This window comes from Eurosta solidaginis, chromosome 4, assembly GCF_040869045.1.
Source record: "Eurosta solidaginis isolate ZX-2024a chromosome 4, ASM4086904v1, whole genome shotgun sequence".
Taxonomy (NCBI): Eukaryota; Metazoa; Arthropoda; class Insecta; order Diptera; family Tephritidae; genus Eurosta; species Eurosta solidaginis.
In genome coordinates this window covers 238,053,794-238,073,540 of record NC_090322.1, presented here as the reverse complement: position 1 = coordinate 238,073,540, position 19,747 = coordinate 238,053,794, and the positions used below count along the sequence as shown (strand labels likewise).

The following is a 19,747-nucleotide window of genomic DNA, read 5'->3' as shown; positions in this document are numbered from 1 at the left end:
ACAAAAAAAAATTGCATAAAGTTTTTTGTGGTAAGTAATACATATAGCAGTTTCCATTACTACTTTTGTGTAAAACATTCTTAATTTTAAATAAAACTGATAAACTAATGATTGAATTATTATATGCAAAAAGGATTTGAGTTTAGTTAGAAATGTAGTCAGATAGATTACAATTTAAAAAATTAATTAGTACTGTGATCAAAGAAAAAAACACTTCTTAACCCTTTTTGATTTATAAGCATTTTAAACTTTTACTGCCGCGACATCTCGTTGTTACGGTCCCGACCTGATTACTTTTTTTTAGTATATTTGGCGATATCTTTGCAAGTTGTTACAAAAAAAATGTATCCTATCTTTATAATCGGAAAAGCTCCTTTAGTGATACGCATATTGAAGTAAAATATTTTGAGGTCATCCAGGTTAAAACTTTGGTCAACAACAACGAGGGCTAAAGAAAAATTATTAGTACCACTGAATTCAGTGAACTTTATATAGTTGCCTCTGTCCCTTTTCCCGTTTGATAAGAAAAAGTTATTAGATTTAAATATAGTACCTTAGGTATAAAATAAAAATTTACCAAATCATACGGTCGCAACTCGTATAAAAATTTTGAATTGAATTAAACGGCTTAACCTTTCTTAATGAAATTCTGTTATTGTAATACCTAGATGTTCTTGATACTTGTGCAGAGATTTGAACTTGGGAAAATTCTAGTTTTATAATGTTCTTAAACTTTTTCCCCTTTTCCTGTAGCGGTCGCGACACCATTTCTGGAGTTTAGATATTTGCTGTGAACCTTACATAACTCCAAAGATCTTGAAATTTATTTCAATATAGGAAAAAGGTATATATGTACATATGTTGAACGTTTTTGGTTAGTGCAAGATGGAATTTTATTTTTTTATTTTATTTATTAGCTCAAAGGGGTCTGATGTGGTGGAAACTCCCATAAGTAGGACTGAACTCGAAGAAAAGCCCTGGAAAACTTTAAAAATTGTAAGAAATGAAAAATGTTTTAATTTGCGCAGTGCTCCTTTTAATTTTTAACCCTTTTTTTATTTGAAATAATCCCTTAAACACTAATTACTTGTTTGCTAAAGGTTTCACTGTATAATAACGAGCACTTGAAAACACAAAAAAGTTCACTGTGCAGCGTCACTCATTTGTTTAGTTGATTACTTGCTTGACTGGCTGCGTAGCTGACGTCACGTATAGCTTTGCCGGCCATGAGAGCAGCGCAATGTATACATCGTAACCAGTGTTGCCGGTTTTGGTTACTTTTAACCAAATTTGGTTACCGAAATTTCGTTTGGTTAAGTGGTTACCGCTTGCCTATTTTGGTTACCGCTTAAACTGTCCAATTTGATACCTATAAATTATATTTGCGAGCTTTATTTTGCAACAAGTAACATTTAGAGTGATTTTGATATATTAAAGGAAATTTGATTTAAAATTCTATGGTGTAACCTCTATGTAAAGCGGCGACACTGCCATCTATAGATATTCGTTATCGCAAATCTAAGTATCGATCTTTGCCAAATTCTTGTCCGCGCTGGTTATTATCGGCTTGTTTAGGAAAAAGTTTCATGTTAAAAGAATGGGATTGGGACAGACCTGTTTTAAAAATTTTACGTGATTTGTAATGAAGTTATAGTCATAGCCACATAGTTCAGCAGCGGCAGAAAGAAAGTTTTCCGACTTAAGGGCTCCGGCGATTAACAACGAGATTGACTGAATTTTTGTATGTGTGCGTATCGGGTATTTGACGCTTGCCCCGCGACTATCAAATAAAAAGCAATCAGTCAACATTTGCATTGAGAAACCGTAGCGTTCGGATGTGAATATGTCGTCATCGGATGATGATTTTTTTTACTTGCAACTACAGCAGTTTTATTAATTAAAAGGAAAAAGAGTGAAAAAAAGAAATTGTGGATGAAAAGCTTGTACGCGAAACGTAATACATTGATAATTTTCAGTAAGTTTGCTGTTCTTCCGCGCATTTGTTCATTTTGAATGTCGACACAAACTAAATACAACTCTGCTGTTTTGTAAATCACACCCCGCGACTATCAAATAAGCAAGCGTCAAATGAAAAAATCAAAAATTTTTGATTTTCATCAACGTGTAGCCGACAACAAATACGTATGTCGCGAAGCCACCCGACTGCACTAACACAAACAAAATTCAGTCAATCTCGTTGTTAATCGCCGGAGCCCTTTAGCTTTAATTAAAACGAAGCTAAGAAACAAATCCATTAAATAAATAATGACATCAATAGAGTTGTATCCAAAAGGAAATGAAAAGAATTACGTATGGTCGGCTAAAATTATTTTTAATCGAATGTATTTATCATTATTTGTAATTGCATTTACTTTTGATCTCATTACACATTTAGGTATGTAATTCTTCAAATGTTAAAATAATTATTTCTCACACTCATACACACAGCATGTGTAATAACTTGATTTTATGTTTTTGTTTTATCAAATTTTATGTAAAAAAATGAATTCTTAATTTTTTTTCTAACTGTGTTTACGTTAAAGTAAAATAAATATCAATGCTGCCAGCAAAAACGCAAGCTTTTTCGGGTTGGTTACACATTTTCCACTTTTGATTACTTTTTGGGAAAATTCTGGTTACTAAAAGTTTGCATTAGCGGTAACCCTGATCGTAACGTCAGCAACTGTAAAAATTAACAGTGCTGTTAATGGCTGCCAGCTCAAATCGATTACATTACAACTAGTTGCCGTTTCACACCCACCCCATTTTATTTAGTAGTTTATGAATACATTTGTGTCTTTAAAGGCGATTTTATTTACTGTTTACTAAAAAAGAAAGCTGTGTTACGAGAAAACTCAAAAGAGCAAAATGAAAAGAGAAATTCGCAAGCATTACATAATTATTGGTGCAATAAAAATAAGAGCGAGCAAGTGCGAAATTTTATTTAGCATTAAATGCCTAACATGTACATAAATATGTATGCATGCATGTGGGTAGGTTGATTTCATTAAATAAATTTTCTTAAATTTATATATGTTGGCAGGCCCAACGAGAAGGGAAGAAATGGGGGGATTCCCTCCGGGCCCGGTTTTTCACAAGGGGGCCCGCGATTTGGAGGTACTAAGACATTTTTTTTTAATTCAGGAGAGTCTTTAGTTGTTCCATGTGCAAATTTTAAGCTGAATTTCAAAAGCAACGAATATTGACAAGTAAGGAAGGCTAAGTTCGGGTGTAACCGAACATTACATACTCAGCTGAGAGCTTTGGAGACAAAATAAGGGAAAATCACCAGGGGTAACTCTAGAATGCATTTGTACGATATGGGTATCAAATGAAAGGTGTTAATGATTTTTTAAAAGGAAGTGGGCCTTAGTTCTATAGGTGGATGCCTTTTCAAGATATTGCCATAAAGGTTGACCAGGGGTGACTCTAGAACGTGTTTGTATGATATGGGTATCATATGGAAGGTGTGAATGAGTATTTTAAAAGGGAGTGGGCCTTCGTTCTATAGGCGGACGCCTTTTCGAGATATCGCCATAAAGATGGACCAGGGGTGACTCTAGAACGTGTTTGTATGATATGGGTATCATATGGAAGGTGTGAATGAGTATTTTAAAAGGGAGTGGGCCTTCGTTCTATAGGCGGACGCCTTTTCGAGATATCGCCATAAAGATGGACCAGGGGTGACTCTAGAACGTGTTTGTATGATATGGGTATCAAATGAAAGGTGTTTATGAGTATTTTCAAAGGGAGTGGACCTTAGTTGTATAGGTGGACGCCTTTTCGAGATATCGCCATAAAGATGGACCAGGGGTGACTCTAGAACGTGTTTGTATGATATGGGTATCATATGGAAGGTGTGAATGAGTATTTTAAAAGGGAGTGGGCCTTCGTTCTATAGGCGGACGCCTTTTCGAGATATCGCCATAAAGATGGACCGGGGGTGACTCTAGAACGTGTTTGTATGATATGGGTATCATATGGAAGGTGTGAATGAGTATTTTAAAAGGGAGCGGGCCTTCGTTCTATAGGTGGATACCTTTTCGAGATATCGCCATAAAGATGGACCAGGGGTGACTCTAGAACGTGTTTGTATGATATGGGTATCAAATGAAAGGTGTTAATGAGTATTTTAAAAGGCAGTGGGCCTTAGTTCTATAGGTGGACGCCTTTTCGACATATCGCCATAAAGGTTGACCAGGGGTGACTCTAGAATGTGTTTTTACGATATGGGTATAAAATTAAAGGTATTAATGAGGGTTTTAAAAGGGAGTGGCCCTTAGTTGTATATGTGAAGGCGTTTTCGAGATATTGACCAAAATGTGGACCAGGGTGACCCAGAACATTATGTGTCGGGTACCGCTAATTTATTTATATATGTAACACCACGAACAGTATTCCTGCCAAGATTGCAAGGGCTTTTGATTTCGCTCTCCAGAACTTTTTCATTTTCTTCTACTTAATATAGTAAGTGTCACACCCATTTAACAAAGTTTTTTCTAAAGTTATATTTTGCGTCAATAAACCAATCCAATTACCATGTTTCGTCCCTTTTGTCATATTTGGTACAGAATTATGGCATTTTTTTCATTTTTCGTAATTTTCGATATCGAAAAAGTGGGCGTGGTCATAGTCGGATTTCGGCCATTTTTAATACCAAGATAAAGTGAGTTCAGATAAGTACGTGAACTAAGTTTAGTAAAGATATATCGATTTTTGCTCAAGTTATCGTGTTAACGGCCGAGCGGAAGGACAGACGGTCGACTGTGTATAAAAACTGGGCGTGGCTTCAACTGATTTCGCCCTTTTTTACAGAAAACAGTTATCGTCCTAGAATCTAAGCCCCTACCAAATTTCACAAGGATTGGTAAATTTTTGTTCCACTTATGGCCTTAAAAGTATTCTAGACGAATTAAATGAAAAAGGGCGGAGCCACGCCCATTTTGAAATTTTCTTTTATTTTTGTGTTTTGTGTTTTTGTTGCACCATCATTACTGGTGTTGAATGTTGATATAATTTACTTATATACTGTAAAGACATAAAATTTTTGTTAAAATTTGACTTAAAAAAAATTGTTCTTTAAGAGGGCGTGTTCGTTATCCGATTTTGCTAATTTTTATTAAGCACACATATAGTAATAGGAGGAACGTGCCTGCCAAATTTCATCATGATATCTTCAACGATTGTGAAATCACAGTTTGCAAACCTTTTAAATAACCTTCTTTTAAAAGTGGGCGGCGCCACGCCCATTGTCCAAAATTTTACTAATTTTCTATTTTACGTCATAAGGTCAACGCACCTAACAAGTTTCATCGCTATATCTGTTTTTGGTAATGAATTATCGCACTTTTTCGGTTTTTCGAAAGTGGGCATGGTTGTAGTCCGATTTCGTCCATTTTAAATAGCGATCTGAGATGAGCGCCCAGGAATCTACATACCAAATTTCATCAAGATATCTCACAATTTACTCAAGTTATCGAGTTTACGGACGGACGGACATGGCTAAATGAATTTCTTTTTTCGCCCAGATCATTTTGATATATAGAAGTCTATATCTATCTCGATTAGTTTATGCCGTTACGGATTACCGTTATGCGAACAAAGTTAATATACTCTGTGAGCTCTGCTCAGCTGAGTATAATAATGATTTTTTGCCTGGGCCTGAGGAGACAATAAAAACATCAAACAAAATTGTGTTTCTAAGGGGGCCAGCGATTTAGAGGTACTAAGAAATTTCTTTTAATTCAGGAGAGCCTTTAGTTGTTCCATGTGCAAATTTTAAGCCGAATTTCAAAAGCAACGAATATTGATAATGATTTTTTGCCTGGGCCTGAGGAGACAATAAAAACGTCAAACAAAATTTTCTCCAACATTTGTGTTGCTTTACGTATCTTTTGCACTATACCTGACACTTTAGCTAGTGCAGAACGTTCCTTCAGCGTCCTTTCAAGATTCAAAAACTTTCATAGATCGTGTTCATCTCAAGAGCCAGTTTCAGGACTTGCCACGCTTTGTGTTGATTCCATTTTGGCAAGACAGTTCAATTTTGATATTATTATAAAAATTTTGCAGCGAAAAAAGCAAGTAAAGCCACTCTTTGATATCCGAACTTTCTATATTGAATAATTAAAATTTATAATCATAATTAAATTTGTCAGAAATGTATTAAAATGTTACCAAATAACTAGAAACGATTATTTGAAACAATATGTGGCTGTTAAAAGATAATTTTATTTCTACGTTACAATGAAATAGTATAAATAGTAAATACTATGTGTTCATTTTATTGTCCATTCTTAGTCCAAAAATCATTTAGTTGATGAGGCAAATTTTTTTTTGATGTAATCCATCAATAATGTTTCATGAATGAGACGTCATTAATTCAAGTGAATCAAATGTATTAGTGGATTTTTTATAGGGGCCCTTAAATTGTTTAGTCCCGGGCCCGGATTTTCTCTCTACGGCCTGTATGTAGGTACTTACGGCCCTGTATGTAGGTACTTATATACAATGTTAAACATACATTAGGAGATATCATTAAAAAAAATGTCTCCCAATTTCCTCTCACAATAAAACTTGGTAAGTGAAATATTATATTATTATTCTAGCCTACAACCATTTTAAACATCTATTATATAAATAGGGTGTGGTTCTTAACCGATCCCGTCCGCTTTTACTAGAAATATTCCCTGCTATAAAGAGAGCATGTATTCTCAATTTTATTACGATATGTTAATTTTTCCTCGTGTTATGGCCTCCGAAAAGGGAAAATTGCTTTGTCAAAAAAAGAAGCAGTGCCACGCCCATTTTCAAAAATATAAATATTTTCTAACTTCTTGTTATAATTCCACTTAGAAAGTAAAACACTATTGATATTAAGCCCTTTTTCTCAAAGGTATAGCTTATTATATTCGTAAGTAAAATATATGTACCCAATCTGATTACGATCCGTTTATTTTTCTTCGAGTTATGGCTCCCGAAACATAAAAAATTTTTTAGTCATAAAATTGTCGGTGACACTCCCATTTTCAAAATTTGAATTTTCACCTATTTCTTGTTGTAATTGCACTTAGGCAAAGAAATACCATTGATATAAAACTCTTTTTTGTAAAGACTTAGCTTATTTTATTCGACCACGACCCTTTAAAAACTTTTTATATAAAACCGATTTCGTAAATTTTTCTTCAAACCATTTCTTATAGTAAAGACCCAATTATCAAATTTCAATAAGATATCTCAATACATAGTCAAGTTATCGTGATCACATACAGACGGACGGACATGGCTAAACAATGCTTTTTTGCATCCCGAGAATTTTCATCACCACAACCATGCAAGTTTCTTGGTTCAGTGTTTAGCACGGACTGCACCAGAAGTAGAAATGTGAAAGCAGCTAAAAAATAATATCAATTAGCTAACTTGCTTTCACCACCAAAGCAGATATTCTCAGAAAAATACTTGCTAACATGTTTTGTCTCCTATTTTTCTTTTAAACGCTATACATGTAGCAAAAGTTTAAGATTGACAACTTTTGTATGTCAGATGACGCTAACGTTGCTCGATGTGCCGTTCTCCAAAAAAATACGTGCAAACTACTCATCTTGTGCGTTGAACGTATCTATATGCTTTAAAAAATTACCGTACGTGTTGATATACTGCACAGTTACTCCTTTGGGAGTATAGGAGTATTCCAAAACTAATCTGTATTCATACAAAAAATGTGCTCCAATTAACATTGCGATGTCCTAGGAGAGGAGTAGGTGATCCCACTCTCGCTTTGTTTGTGAGTATTCCATAGAGTACATACGTGAGAGTACTTTCCAAAGTACTTTCACTGTCGTACTCCATGGAGCACCCCCAGAGGATCATATGCCAAAGTACTAAAGAGGAATTGTGTCGGAAAGAATTATCGGAGTGAATTTAATTTAAAATGAAAGTAAATGAAGAGGGGCAATACAACTTTTATATTTTTTACTACGAATATTCTTATGTTATTTAGCATTTGCGTGAATAAAGAAACTAATATTTCTCTATACTATAGTATGTATACATAAAACCAGTGCGCGGTTGCATTTTATCAGAGTTGCCATAGTAAAATTTTATTATCAGTTATTTGTATGCAATATTTTACTTTTGGCAACTCTGTTCGATCGTCATCGTGTCGTGATCACGGTCCTTAAAAAAACGAGCAATGATCGGCTGATGGTGGTCCGCAAACGCATTGCAAAAGAGTATTGTTAGAGTACTCCAACATGAAGAAAATGGAACACGTAATCCAACAATTTTTGCAGGGGTGATTTCTCTTTCGCATACTCAAAACAGACACAATTGTGCAATGGAATGCAGACCTCTGCTCTATATAAGCAGCAATCTCTTTTGCTTCAAAATGCTAGCTGGTTTACGTACAAAATGCAACTGTCAGATAAACGGTAGTGGTGCTGCGAGCAGAGCTGCTACAAATAACACTCTATGCTGCTTTTTCTCTTAGCTGCTGCTGCTGTGCTAAATACCACTGTTATCTTACATAGCTCTGTTATCGCATGGCAACATATCACACAAACGATAGCTCATGCACTACTGTTACCTAACACAGTTTTAAATTTCAGTTGCTTTTCGGCTGTCAGTGAGTGCGTTTGGTTCGGTTTGGCTATATTGGTGTGGTAAATCTGTCGCCGCCCTTTTTTTTTTTGCCACCAACAATCGTTTATACGTTTGTGCTCTCATTGAACATTTGTGTGTGAAAATCATTCGGTTATTCGTTTGCCCTAAAGAAACCAAATTTTGAAAGTAGAAAAAATTGACGCAGTAACAGCGCGCTGCCTACGTTGACGCAACCGCCATTATTGGCATAGCATTAATAGCAGCATCAGTGCTGTTTGTTGGTGTTTTACTGTAGCATCGCGTAACAGCTGCTGCACAGAACTGAGGCAGAGTATCAAATTTATTTGATGAAGAAAAATTGACAATTTTGTGAGCGCAAAGCAAAGCAAAGTTGCTCTTGCCGCTGCCATTTAACGCAACTCGTAAGGCTGCCTTTTCCACTTTTTTTTTCTATGGTTTCCTAATTGTAGACATTGTCAACGCCACATAAACTTTGAAGCCTATCAAGTCGTACGCGTCACTGTATCGTACATTTATGCCGCGCAGCCATACCAGAAGGTGTGGGGAAATCGATCGATTACGTAGCATCGTTCATGTATGAATGCAGATATTCGAATTTGTGTGTTTGTGTGGTTAAGTGATTGCAAGTAACGAAAACAAAAATTACCTCTTTTGGTTAGTGTTTCGAAAGACCAACGGAAAAACTTGAAAGCGAGTCAACCTACTGAAAAGTGTAAATCTTTATTAAAAGAAAAAGAAACGGGAAAAAGTAAAGCAAAGTAGCGGGATATTTGCGCAAAAACAAAACGTAACAGTTCAATTATTACGGTATGGGAAAATCTACAGACTCGGAAGTTACCAGCCCGTCTTCAACAAACGCTATTGTTGGAGGCGGTGGTGGAACAGCATCATCCTTAGCATCCACCACATCTTCAACAGCTACAGCGCCAACAAATGATGGGGTTGTTTCAAATAATTGTGATGTTAGTGGATATACAACCGAGCCTAGTTATATGATAGCACCACCACCATCTCGCCCTAAGATTGTGGACAGCAATAGTAAGCAAACAAGTATAGGGTGTGGTTCGTCATCTCCATCGTGTTCAGTGCCATCATCAATTAGAATAACGCACCCAACAGCGACAACTGAGGCGGCCGATGTATCAGCTAAAGCTAGTAATGTTGTGGAAACTTCCGCTACAAATTCCGTCAATAATGGTTCTATGAGCTCTGTCACAACAGCCACCCCAGTTAATGGCAGTGGCTTGTCGTCAGCTTCATGCACCTCCACCAGCGCTGCGCAATCATCCTCTTCGTCAATAGCTGTCGCTATGGCTAGACATAGCGCATTTATGCTACCTTCTAATACACGTACAATGCCTACGAGTAACGGTGGTGGTTCACTTGCCTCCTCTACCACATTACAGCACACAACATCGCCTCATGCTCTACAATTACCCCCCATCAATTTAAATATAAATACAACGACTGGTGGTCATTTTGGTGTGACTGTCGATCCACACATTTCTGTGGAGAATTTAAAGAAAATTATTTCTAAGAAGCTGAAAGTGGCTAAGGATCGCATTTGCTTGCTGCATCGTGAAAAGTGAGTATAACAAATTTTTGATTTTTAAATTCACTTATGTATTTAAATGGACAATTTTTACATAGTTGTAGATCTTTAGATTTGTGGTTGGATTCCCAGTTTGTTTGCACTATTTTAATTTATGTTCGCTCATATTGCAGACCAATGCCGGATGGAAAGAAAATCCAACTATGAATATTTTTGTTTGAAGCGCAAAAACACTACTCGTTGGCTTAGTAGCCTGTTAGGGATCTAGTAAGTCACTCCCGTATATGAAACTATTACGGTCCCGCACCAGGTCCCACCGTTAATCGCCCCCCACTGCGCCGAGACGGTATTATTTTTACCCCAGGAAGCCACGCGTTATTGGATCTTAGACAGATTTTACGACAGACCTTCCTTACCTGGAGTATATGTATATCCCCGTCCCATTGAAAACTGATGGTAGTTTTATATAAGGCTGACGATATATTGGCAGCGTAACTCTTACAACTTAGCTGTTTACATTATTTCGAGGAAACAGTATATAAGCTGCTCCTGATTTATTCTGTTGTGGCCTCAACTATGAGCAGTACATAGGATTCCAGCGTTATCTTATTTTTCATGCTCGAAGGCTGCAACTGCTTGGCCCACCGGGCTAAAACTAGATGACATCGCTGGGTGCACGCGTTTTCTTACCATGGCTGCAGATCTAACCCTGCTTTCGGATTTCACGCAATAGCGCGTTCAGAATCTTTTCCTCCAGGCGAAAGTAATTACTCCATCACACCTAGTTTAGCGCTACGTCGAACGAATCAATTGCCTCTAGCAATTCTTTTTGGGTAGCGCAGATAATTGCTGCCCATGTCCTACGACAGTGCCAAAACTCCCTATAGAAGAACATGTCGTCCTTTTGCGTGTTTATTTGAAGGTCAGTTCAACCTTCTTCGGCAGGCCATGTCACTCCTTTTAAACACAAATTCACCTTTCGAAGAATAGTCAGGGATTGGTTTTTCACGTAATTTTTTCGAATCGGCAGTTAGAGTGGGAGGTCTTGGCTTTTTACCAACATCATTCGTTCTCGCTGTTTCAGGCATGTCGCCATAATTTCCAATTTTTTTTTGTGACTTTCAGCTTTTGAAGTAGCTTCTTTCTGTGTATTGGGGTCCGTCTATCCCATAGCTTTAGACGTGCTTTAGATTTTGTCAATGCGCCGCTATCGTGCCTCGCTAACCTGGGACTATATACTTTTTGCTATTTATAATCGTACTTTTCACCATTAACCGGTCGAAGCGTCTTCATTTCACTCAAAGCCTTGTAATCTCCGCTTGGTACATTAATGCACTTTTCGTTCTTGTCTGCTCTCCCTCACGTAGATCAAACTTTACCGCTTTTCCGCCCCAACTCATCGCTTTCGCCTTCCCTGGCTTCCGAAATTATTATCCCTTAAGCATCCTCCTTATCATTATCATATATGTATATTATTTCCAATTGCTGTTTTTATTTACGGGCCCCCTTTTCGCTCTTATTTGGAATCCAAATCTATAAATAAAGTTTTGGTTGTAAAGATGGAGATTCGGGCTATTATCAAGCTTTGGGCAATTTTGGTCGTAGTGCTTTTTTTTTTTCTCGGACGTTGTGGCAGCACACTGCCCTCAAGTGGCCCGATGAAACCAGGCTAATCCTGTTTTTTTTTTTTTTTTTTTTTTTTTTTTGTATCCTAATTCTTATTTATGTGTTACTTATAATTTTTTTGTTACCGAGTCTTTGAGAGGCAGTGGTTTCTTAAGCGCCGAGATCTAAAACCGCTCAGCTACAGAGAAACTCATCAGCTGAGAAATATAGATTCACAAAATACAATAGACTAAAAGTATAAATATAATTTTTTAATTATTAAGAGAAGATAGAACCGTCTTTTTTATGGCAAAGAGCGAGTCCGAAACATCAAATATTCTCGAGTGAGAGTTATAATCTTCACACAAACATAGAAAAGGTTCGTGTAGTTGGAAATTGCTTCTGCATTGTTTAAGAATTATAGGTTTATAATGCCTTGAAACTCGGCATGGAACATTCAAGTTTACTTCGTTCAATAGAAATGGGCTTGAAATCGATCCATTTAAAGCTAAGGCCACACTGAGCTGCACTACACTGCGCTTCAAAATATTATTTGCATGTATTCTTATGGAACAATTCACACCTAGCGGCAGCAGCACTACGCGACGCGGCCATGAGCGGCAATGTTGATCAAATAGGCAAAAAAGTGAAGCGCCGCTGCCGCTACATGTCGCGCCGCTAAGTGTGCACACACCTTAAAAGTCTAGCCATAAATAGTACACCTAGCATTTCTCGACGACTTGCAAGGGTAGGAAGATTTATTAGTTTTAATCGATTAGTGTAAGGAGGAAAATTATACGGAGAGTCCCATTGAAGATTTCTAAAGGCGAAAAGTAAAAACTGTTTTTGAATCGATTCTAGTCTATCCACATGAACTTGATAACGCGGATTCCAAATTATCGATCCATGTTTAGCTATATTTTATTAAAATAATTTGCTAAAAATAAACGATTGTGAGCACACAAAGAAATCTATTTGTACTATGTCACTATTGTGAATATTTGCACTGCATTACCGGTGGTTGCTCTCATACGCCAGATGGTAGCGCAAGCTGTAACTTTTAATTGATTGATAGAACAGCTGATTTCTGTTGAGATTTGATAAGAGACTTTTAGATTGGTTGCGCAAGATGCGCACGGGTACGGCTCGTCTTCTTAAATTGCTTCTTGATGAATTTTAGTAATACTGCCACCTGAATAAAGGGAAGAAAAACAATTCACTACAAAGTTGTTGTTGTTGTTGATGCTCCTTTAATATGACCAACCCAAAAGTTAATATTTTTCAAAAGAGTTCCCTGAGGTTAAATTAGAGGGTCTTCAGTGGCAAGTTCACCTTCGGGTACTTTTAAAACCAGATGCTTTGTATAAGTCGATACCAGAAACTCAAAAATTTAAATATTTTTCCACCGTTAGCTTAGTAGGTACTTAACTGAAAGTCATTGAGTTTAATATTACTTAAATTTTGAAGTTTGCTTTCTGATTGTGAATTTTTCACATTTTCTCTAACAGCCAAATTTCCTCCTTCAATTGCAAATACCTCAATGCATACAGCCACAGGCACACGTATTCACTCAAACATATAAATGTATCTATATCATTCAACCATCAACTTTCCAAAGCTGTAATCCAACTTTAATTACAGTTGCCTCAACCATATGAACTGAATGCCCGCCGAATGGTTGTTCCATGAAGCCTCAGCAAATACGTAGCTGCGCCTATGTACAAAGGCACATACACATATACGCCTGTAGTAATGTACATATGTAAGGAAGGTGGCTACAGAAAGCCCTGGCATGGAAAACGAAATGGCCGTATTGTTGGCCACCATTCCACTCGTCATTGCCTTTTGCTCATGCTCATGCCCAACGTTTGTTCACCACACCAAAGCTCTTTTATTTTGTAAGCCTGCTGTTGATTTATATATTTGTTTGGTGGGATGTTCGTAGTAAACGTGATTTCCTTTTGACAATGTGAAGCAATCTGCAACAGCCTATGTTACGTATGTATGTATGTTAAAAAAGTATGTAATTGCCACAGCAACCTTAGCAGAAGCAGCATAATCTTTGCATACAAACATACATACACATGTATGTACATGAATATTTCGACGTAATACTTGACTCCCGTCCCACCAGCCCTCTCATCCAGCCAGCTCTTTGTTAAGCTTTGTGTTTTAGTTCCCGTACAATTTATATATGTTTGCTTGGTATATTTGTATGCTGCTGCGGCTGTCGACGCTACTGCTGGCTGAGAAGTTACAACACAACAACAAGTTTTAAAATGTTATGCTGCATGTTAAAACGTAGTTGTGTAGGCGCTGCCCTGCCGCTGTTTTGCTTTGCTGCCTCTAGGAATGTTGCTGTAAGCAGCTATGCAATATGATGCGGCTATGTTATGTTGTTTTTGTTGCTAAGCGTTATGCACATTGTATTTATATACCTACATACATATTTATTCATTATTAGAGTGTCCAAAAACAAAGTAAATGCCTGAAGTGTCCCTTAAATATTCATAAAAAAATCGAATCTCTAAGGCCGCTTGAAAACTTTTTGACTCAGATCTATTTTGAAAAATTGTATGACATTAACCCCTAATGAGAAATAATTCTGATTTAAAAAGATAACTTGCCGTTATGCAGGTGGGACTTAAGCTGCAGTTACCCACGAACGTACGTACAAAAAACGTGTCAGCTGACACGACCTATCTTATGAATGTGCAAAGTAAACGAAAACTCACCGACGTTCAACGCACTTACGTACGTAGCCCGGAACGTGAAATCAAAACAATTTTGATTTTTCCGTAAGAACGTGTCAGCTGATCGCTCTCTCACTAGACAGAGTTGCCTAGTAAACTTACATCAAAAATTAAAATAGAAGAAGTTAATGTTTCCATAAGCATGCATTCAAACAGGTCAATGGCAACATTTTTTTCGTTCCCACTACGGGCATAAATTTCGCTCAAATTTGTGTACGTACGGCATACATATACGCACGTTACACACGTCGGTGGGTAACTGCAGCTTTAGTAGTTTAACGGAGGGTTGTGTTTCTCCACCGCAACTATTGAAATTAGCTGTCTCTATTCTGTTTTAGTAATACAAATTAATAATTCAATGCTGGAAGAAAAAAATACAATCTGCAGAACTTAACCGCTCTGGAACTATTCTATATAAGCGTGCAATTACGCGTATGCTGATAACATTGATAGTTATCATCGACCTGAACCCCCGCGCCGTAAGTTCTGCTTACTCCAAATTGGAATCCATGTAGATGGTTAATGAGGAAAATACGAGGTACCATTTATTTGGGAACAACATCAGCTCTGCAATACAGCGAAAAATCACTCTTGCCAATAAATACTACCTTGCACTAGCTAGGCCATTAAAAATTAAAGCTCTCTCAGCAAACGAAAATCACGCTGTACAAGTCATTTATGGTACCCGTCCTGTTGTATGGGTCAGAAGCATAAACCATGACAACATCAAATGAGACGTCTCTGGTACTGTTTAAGAGAAAAGTTCTTTGAAAGATTTACGAACCTCTCCGCGTTGACGAATGTGAGTACCGAAGAAGATTTCATGATGAGCCGTACGAACTTTGCGAAGACATCAGCTTAGTCCAGCGTATTAAAACACAGCGGCTACGCTGGCTAGCCATGTTATGCGAATGACGCCCCAGCTAAGAAAGTATTTTTATCGAACCTGCCTATGGAAGCAGAGGAAAATGTCCCCACTCCGCTGGAAGGACCAAGAGGAATACGATTTAAATTCGCTTAGTATTACCAATTGTCAGTTCAAAATGTGTTGATTCCGAGACTTGTCCTTTAAGAACATATTCTTCAACAATATTCTGATACAAGGCGTTATAGTCAGAAGTCTATATGGCCTTAAATTTTTAAGATAAGCGATTTTTTTATCTTCTGAATCACAAAACATGATAAGCAATAGAGTTTTTGGACTCGATTTAACATTTCGTTAAACATGTTACGAAGGAGTGAGTAAATACAAAATTTAGAATTTTGTATCCATAATTTCTTCTATGCTTTTGTACACCTATTAAATTCAATGCTGTCCGCGTTCGATTCCTTAATATGAAACAAAATGGCTTATAGGTGAGAAACAGATAGCAGAAAAAGTTTACTTCTGTCATCTAGCCCCTTAGCCCATGGTGGAATCATGGTGGAATAACCAGGTGAAGTAAGCCGTCAATTGTCTCGCTCTAAATTCTTCTTTGTTCTGTCATTCGGCTATCTGAAAATTTTTCACCAATTTTGTCCCCGAAAAAATGTTGTTTTTTTGCATTTTTCAGGAGTAAAATATGGTAGTTTTAGTACTTTTTTTCTCCTAAAACAGCTAATGTTTGTATCTTGGCTTATTTCCAGATTATTTGTCTGTATTTTTTCTTCACAAAGCTTTTATAGAAACATTTTCCTATCCTCTCTCCACTGCCTCTTCCTTTGCTTTTTCCCAAATTTCTATCTTTCTTCGCTTCAATTCTATCCTTATAAATCTCCCATTTCCTCTAACTTTCCGTCTCCTCTCCTGTTCTCTTCTCTCCTCTTCGACTCTTTTTTACTATACTTTCAAAAAAACAGGTCCTAGTTCGGACCAGAGTCATCGTTTTAATAAATTAAATAATAATTAAATAATAAATTAAATAATAAATTAAATTAATTCTCGTATACAATACTTGAATTACAAAATCTTTCGCGTATATTTTTAAAGGAGATTTATTTATTCTTTCTCTTTAAAGAAGATTTATTTTTTATCTAAACTTGACATCGGTTTTTCTCGCAAATATGATGGCTTACTGAAAAATCGAAAACTAATTTTATAAAAAAAGTTATTTGCTAACCGAAGTTTATATCTCCTTAAACAACAATTACTATGACAACTTGCCCCCCCCCCCCCCCCCCCCCCCCCCCCGGGTTAGGGGCCAGGTATGCCTGTCGTAAGAGGCGACTAAAGTACACAAATGATTCAATGGGATGTGTAGCGCAACCTTCAAGGGGTTTCCAGGAACAATTTATAGCTTCTACAGCCTCACCTACCTGTGGCAAATCCTATTTCTTTAGCATCCGAGGGACGGAATGACCAACAGGGTTCACTATGGTCATATTAAATCGTTCCCAATATGGTCGGGGTTGTACCTTGATCCGGTACGATCCGGTAACACAGCACCATTAAGGTGCTAGCCCGACCATCTCGGGAACGATTTGTGTGGCCACATTAAACCTTCAGACCATTCCCTCCCTCCCCACCCCCAAGTTCTATGAGGAGCTTGGGGTCGCCAGAGCCTCGTCTGTTAGTGAAACAGGATTCGCCGCGGATAGGTGAGGTTGACAATTGGGTTTGGAGAAGCTATATATTGCGCTGGCAACCTGACGGGTTGCGCTACACAGCCCCTTGAATCTGGTATTTTAGTCGCCTCTTACGACAGGCATACCTACCGCGGGTATATTCTGATCCCCTAACCCGCTTCGCTAAAGACAGTTGAATTCAATAGGTGAAAATATGAAAAATGGCTTTGAAGGTTTTTTCTCTAGGTTTACCAACAAAAGTATTATTAAAGTGTATGACAAAAATAGCTTTTTTTGAACTCCAATTGACCATTTTTTTAGAGCCCAATTTATAATTTCCAAAACACCAATTGCAAAGGTGCAGAACTGGATGTCAGAAAACGAAAATATGATTTTATTTATTTTATACTGCCGTCAATAGCAAAATGGCAATAAAGTAAAAAGGAAAGTCAGAGAAAACGGAGTTTTTATTTGCGAAGTTTAAGATTTTTCAAGTATACATAGATCAAATTTAAAACCTAGTTTATCTTCTAGACCCACTTGCAGAACGACAATTTATCCTTTTAACTCTTGCATACATTTTTGACAAATTTTTCAAATTAACTCTGAGCTGAAAATATAACGAATATTGACGGTAGTATAATCCATTTATTTTTTCTGAAATCTAATCGACGCTTTCTAAAATGGAGTTGACGATTCCAAAATCCAGCGTTTTCTGAAAACCAGTTCCCTATTCTAATAAACAACTGACTCTTTATAATATTCAGTTGGCGCTTTCTAAAATGCAAAACACAAGCCTAACGCGAAAAAATCAGAGATGTCCTATGAACCCAGTGAGATTTCGCGAAGCTATCGCCTTTGACCAAACTCCAATTTCATTGTACAAAAACACTTTGAGCTGCATATTTCTCCACCTCGGTCGTTATATTAAAGATTCTTATCGTTATATTAAAGATTCTTATCGTCATATTAAAGATTTTTATCTTTCGATACTATCAGTTTATGAGCTATTTGTAGACTAAGGCTGAAGACAAAAATGAAACAAGAGGTCTTGCTTTAATATAAAGATAGAAAGCTATGAATATTTATATATATCACAAAGAGGTCTTAAATAATCTTAATGAGTTTGAAATAATATTGGTTCACACTAGATTTCTTCCAAAATTAGTGAAAAGATGCGTAATTTTGGAAAACTGTATATCTATATGGGTAGCACGTTTCGTTTCCAATTGGCACAAAATGATTAAAAAATCCGAGTCTTAATAAAAGATATTTCTTATCTTTTCTTGTCACTCTAATCTCTTTGTATGCCTGCTGGATATACACAGATACCCTCTTTTTTTTACAATTTTGCTCTTTAATATTTTTTCATTCCTCTAGTTGTGTGTTTCGTATACCTACATGTAATTTCATTGTTTGTATTTTCATATTTGTAGTAAGAGTAGGAGTAGCGTTGGTCACATTGAGTTTTAAAGTATGCCTAGCATACACTACATACATACATAAATACGAATGTTTGTACATAAGGGAAGTTAAAGAAGTTGGAAATTGTTTAAGTGGTAGCTAAAGTGAACTGAAGCGTTTAAACTCCAATAAATAAACAGATTTCAGATTTTCGGCCTTAGTTATGCCAAGCGCAGATTTTAAGGGTGCAGCAACAGCAGGTGATAAAAAATAAAGTGACATATTTTTTCTTGTTTGCATGGAGTTTTTAAGTGTTGGCACCCATGCTTCTTTAAAAATTAAAATAAATGAACTTGTACTTGTTGAAACAAAGAGAGTAAAGGTCCGAACACATAAGATTTTCGATGCTGCATCAAAGATGTGCTTTAAATGGTGAAAAGTATTTAGGAAGTATAATAAACTATAAGAATAGTATGAAACATTTGAAAATATATAAAACAAAATTTCTTAAACTCCAGCAAAAAATATAGCTAACATTTTGTGTACAAACCTAATATAAAATAAGAACTTAAGTACCTAATGAAAAATAAAATTTAAAATATAAACTAAAGAAAAAACTATACAAAAACTGAATAAACACGATATCTAAAAAAAAAAAAAAATGTAAGACGCGATAACCTCCGAAGAGATCTAAGGCCGAGCTTCTCTTCCAATTTGCGTCGTGCTCCTATTGATTTTCCCTACAAATCGGCCGGACGGGACCGGGACCTACATGTTTTATGCCGACTCCGAACGGCATCTGCAAGGCAGATGAGTTTTCACTGAGAGCTTTTCATGGCAGAAATACACCCGGAGCGCTTGCCAAACACTGCCGAGGGGCGACCCCGCTTAGAAATATTTTCTTCTAATTGAAAAACCTTATTTCTAAAATTTTGATGTTGCTTTGCCCGGGGTGTGTACCCAAGACATACGGTGTGGCAGGCGGAGCACGCTACCATCACACCACGGTGGCCGCCAACGATATCTACATTAGCATAAATTGAGTAGTATAAAAATAAAACAATTTTAATTAAAATAAATATTTCTGAAAATTCATACTTTAAATTGAACCATAAATGCGACTTTTCTAAATATTTCTACTCGAAAAACATAGCAGGAATTTGTTGAGTTGATTTCTTTTTAATCTTGTAAACTTTCTTGGAACAGCACATATTTGTGAATTAAAGTTGTCATCAGATTCTGGACTTTGTTCCACGTTATTAAGCTT

At 36.7% G+C, this 19,747-nt stretch overlaps 1 protein-coding gene across 2 annotated transcripts in view; it reads left to right on the top strand.

The window, feature by feature from the left end:
* Positions 1-19,747, top strand: part of stx (stuxnet) — a 161,558-nt gene that overhangs the window by 6,848 nt on the left and 134,963 nt on the right. Inside the window, exon 1 of one of the 2 annotated variants that reach the window (XM_067785163.1) lies at positions 8,624-10,207. The exons of the other annotated variant lie outside the window; for it this stretch is intronic. Within the exon in view, the coding sequence (XP_067641264.1) occupies positions 9,432-10,207 (776 nt within the window). The 5' untranslated portion in view covers positions 8,624-9,431. Of the gene's footprint in view, positions 1-8,623; positions 10,208-19,747 lie in introns of those variants that run through there. 2 annotated transcript variants of the gene reach the window in all.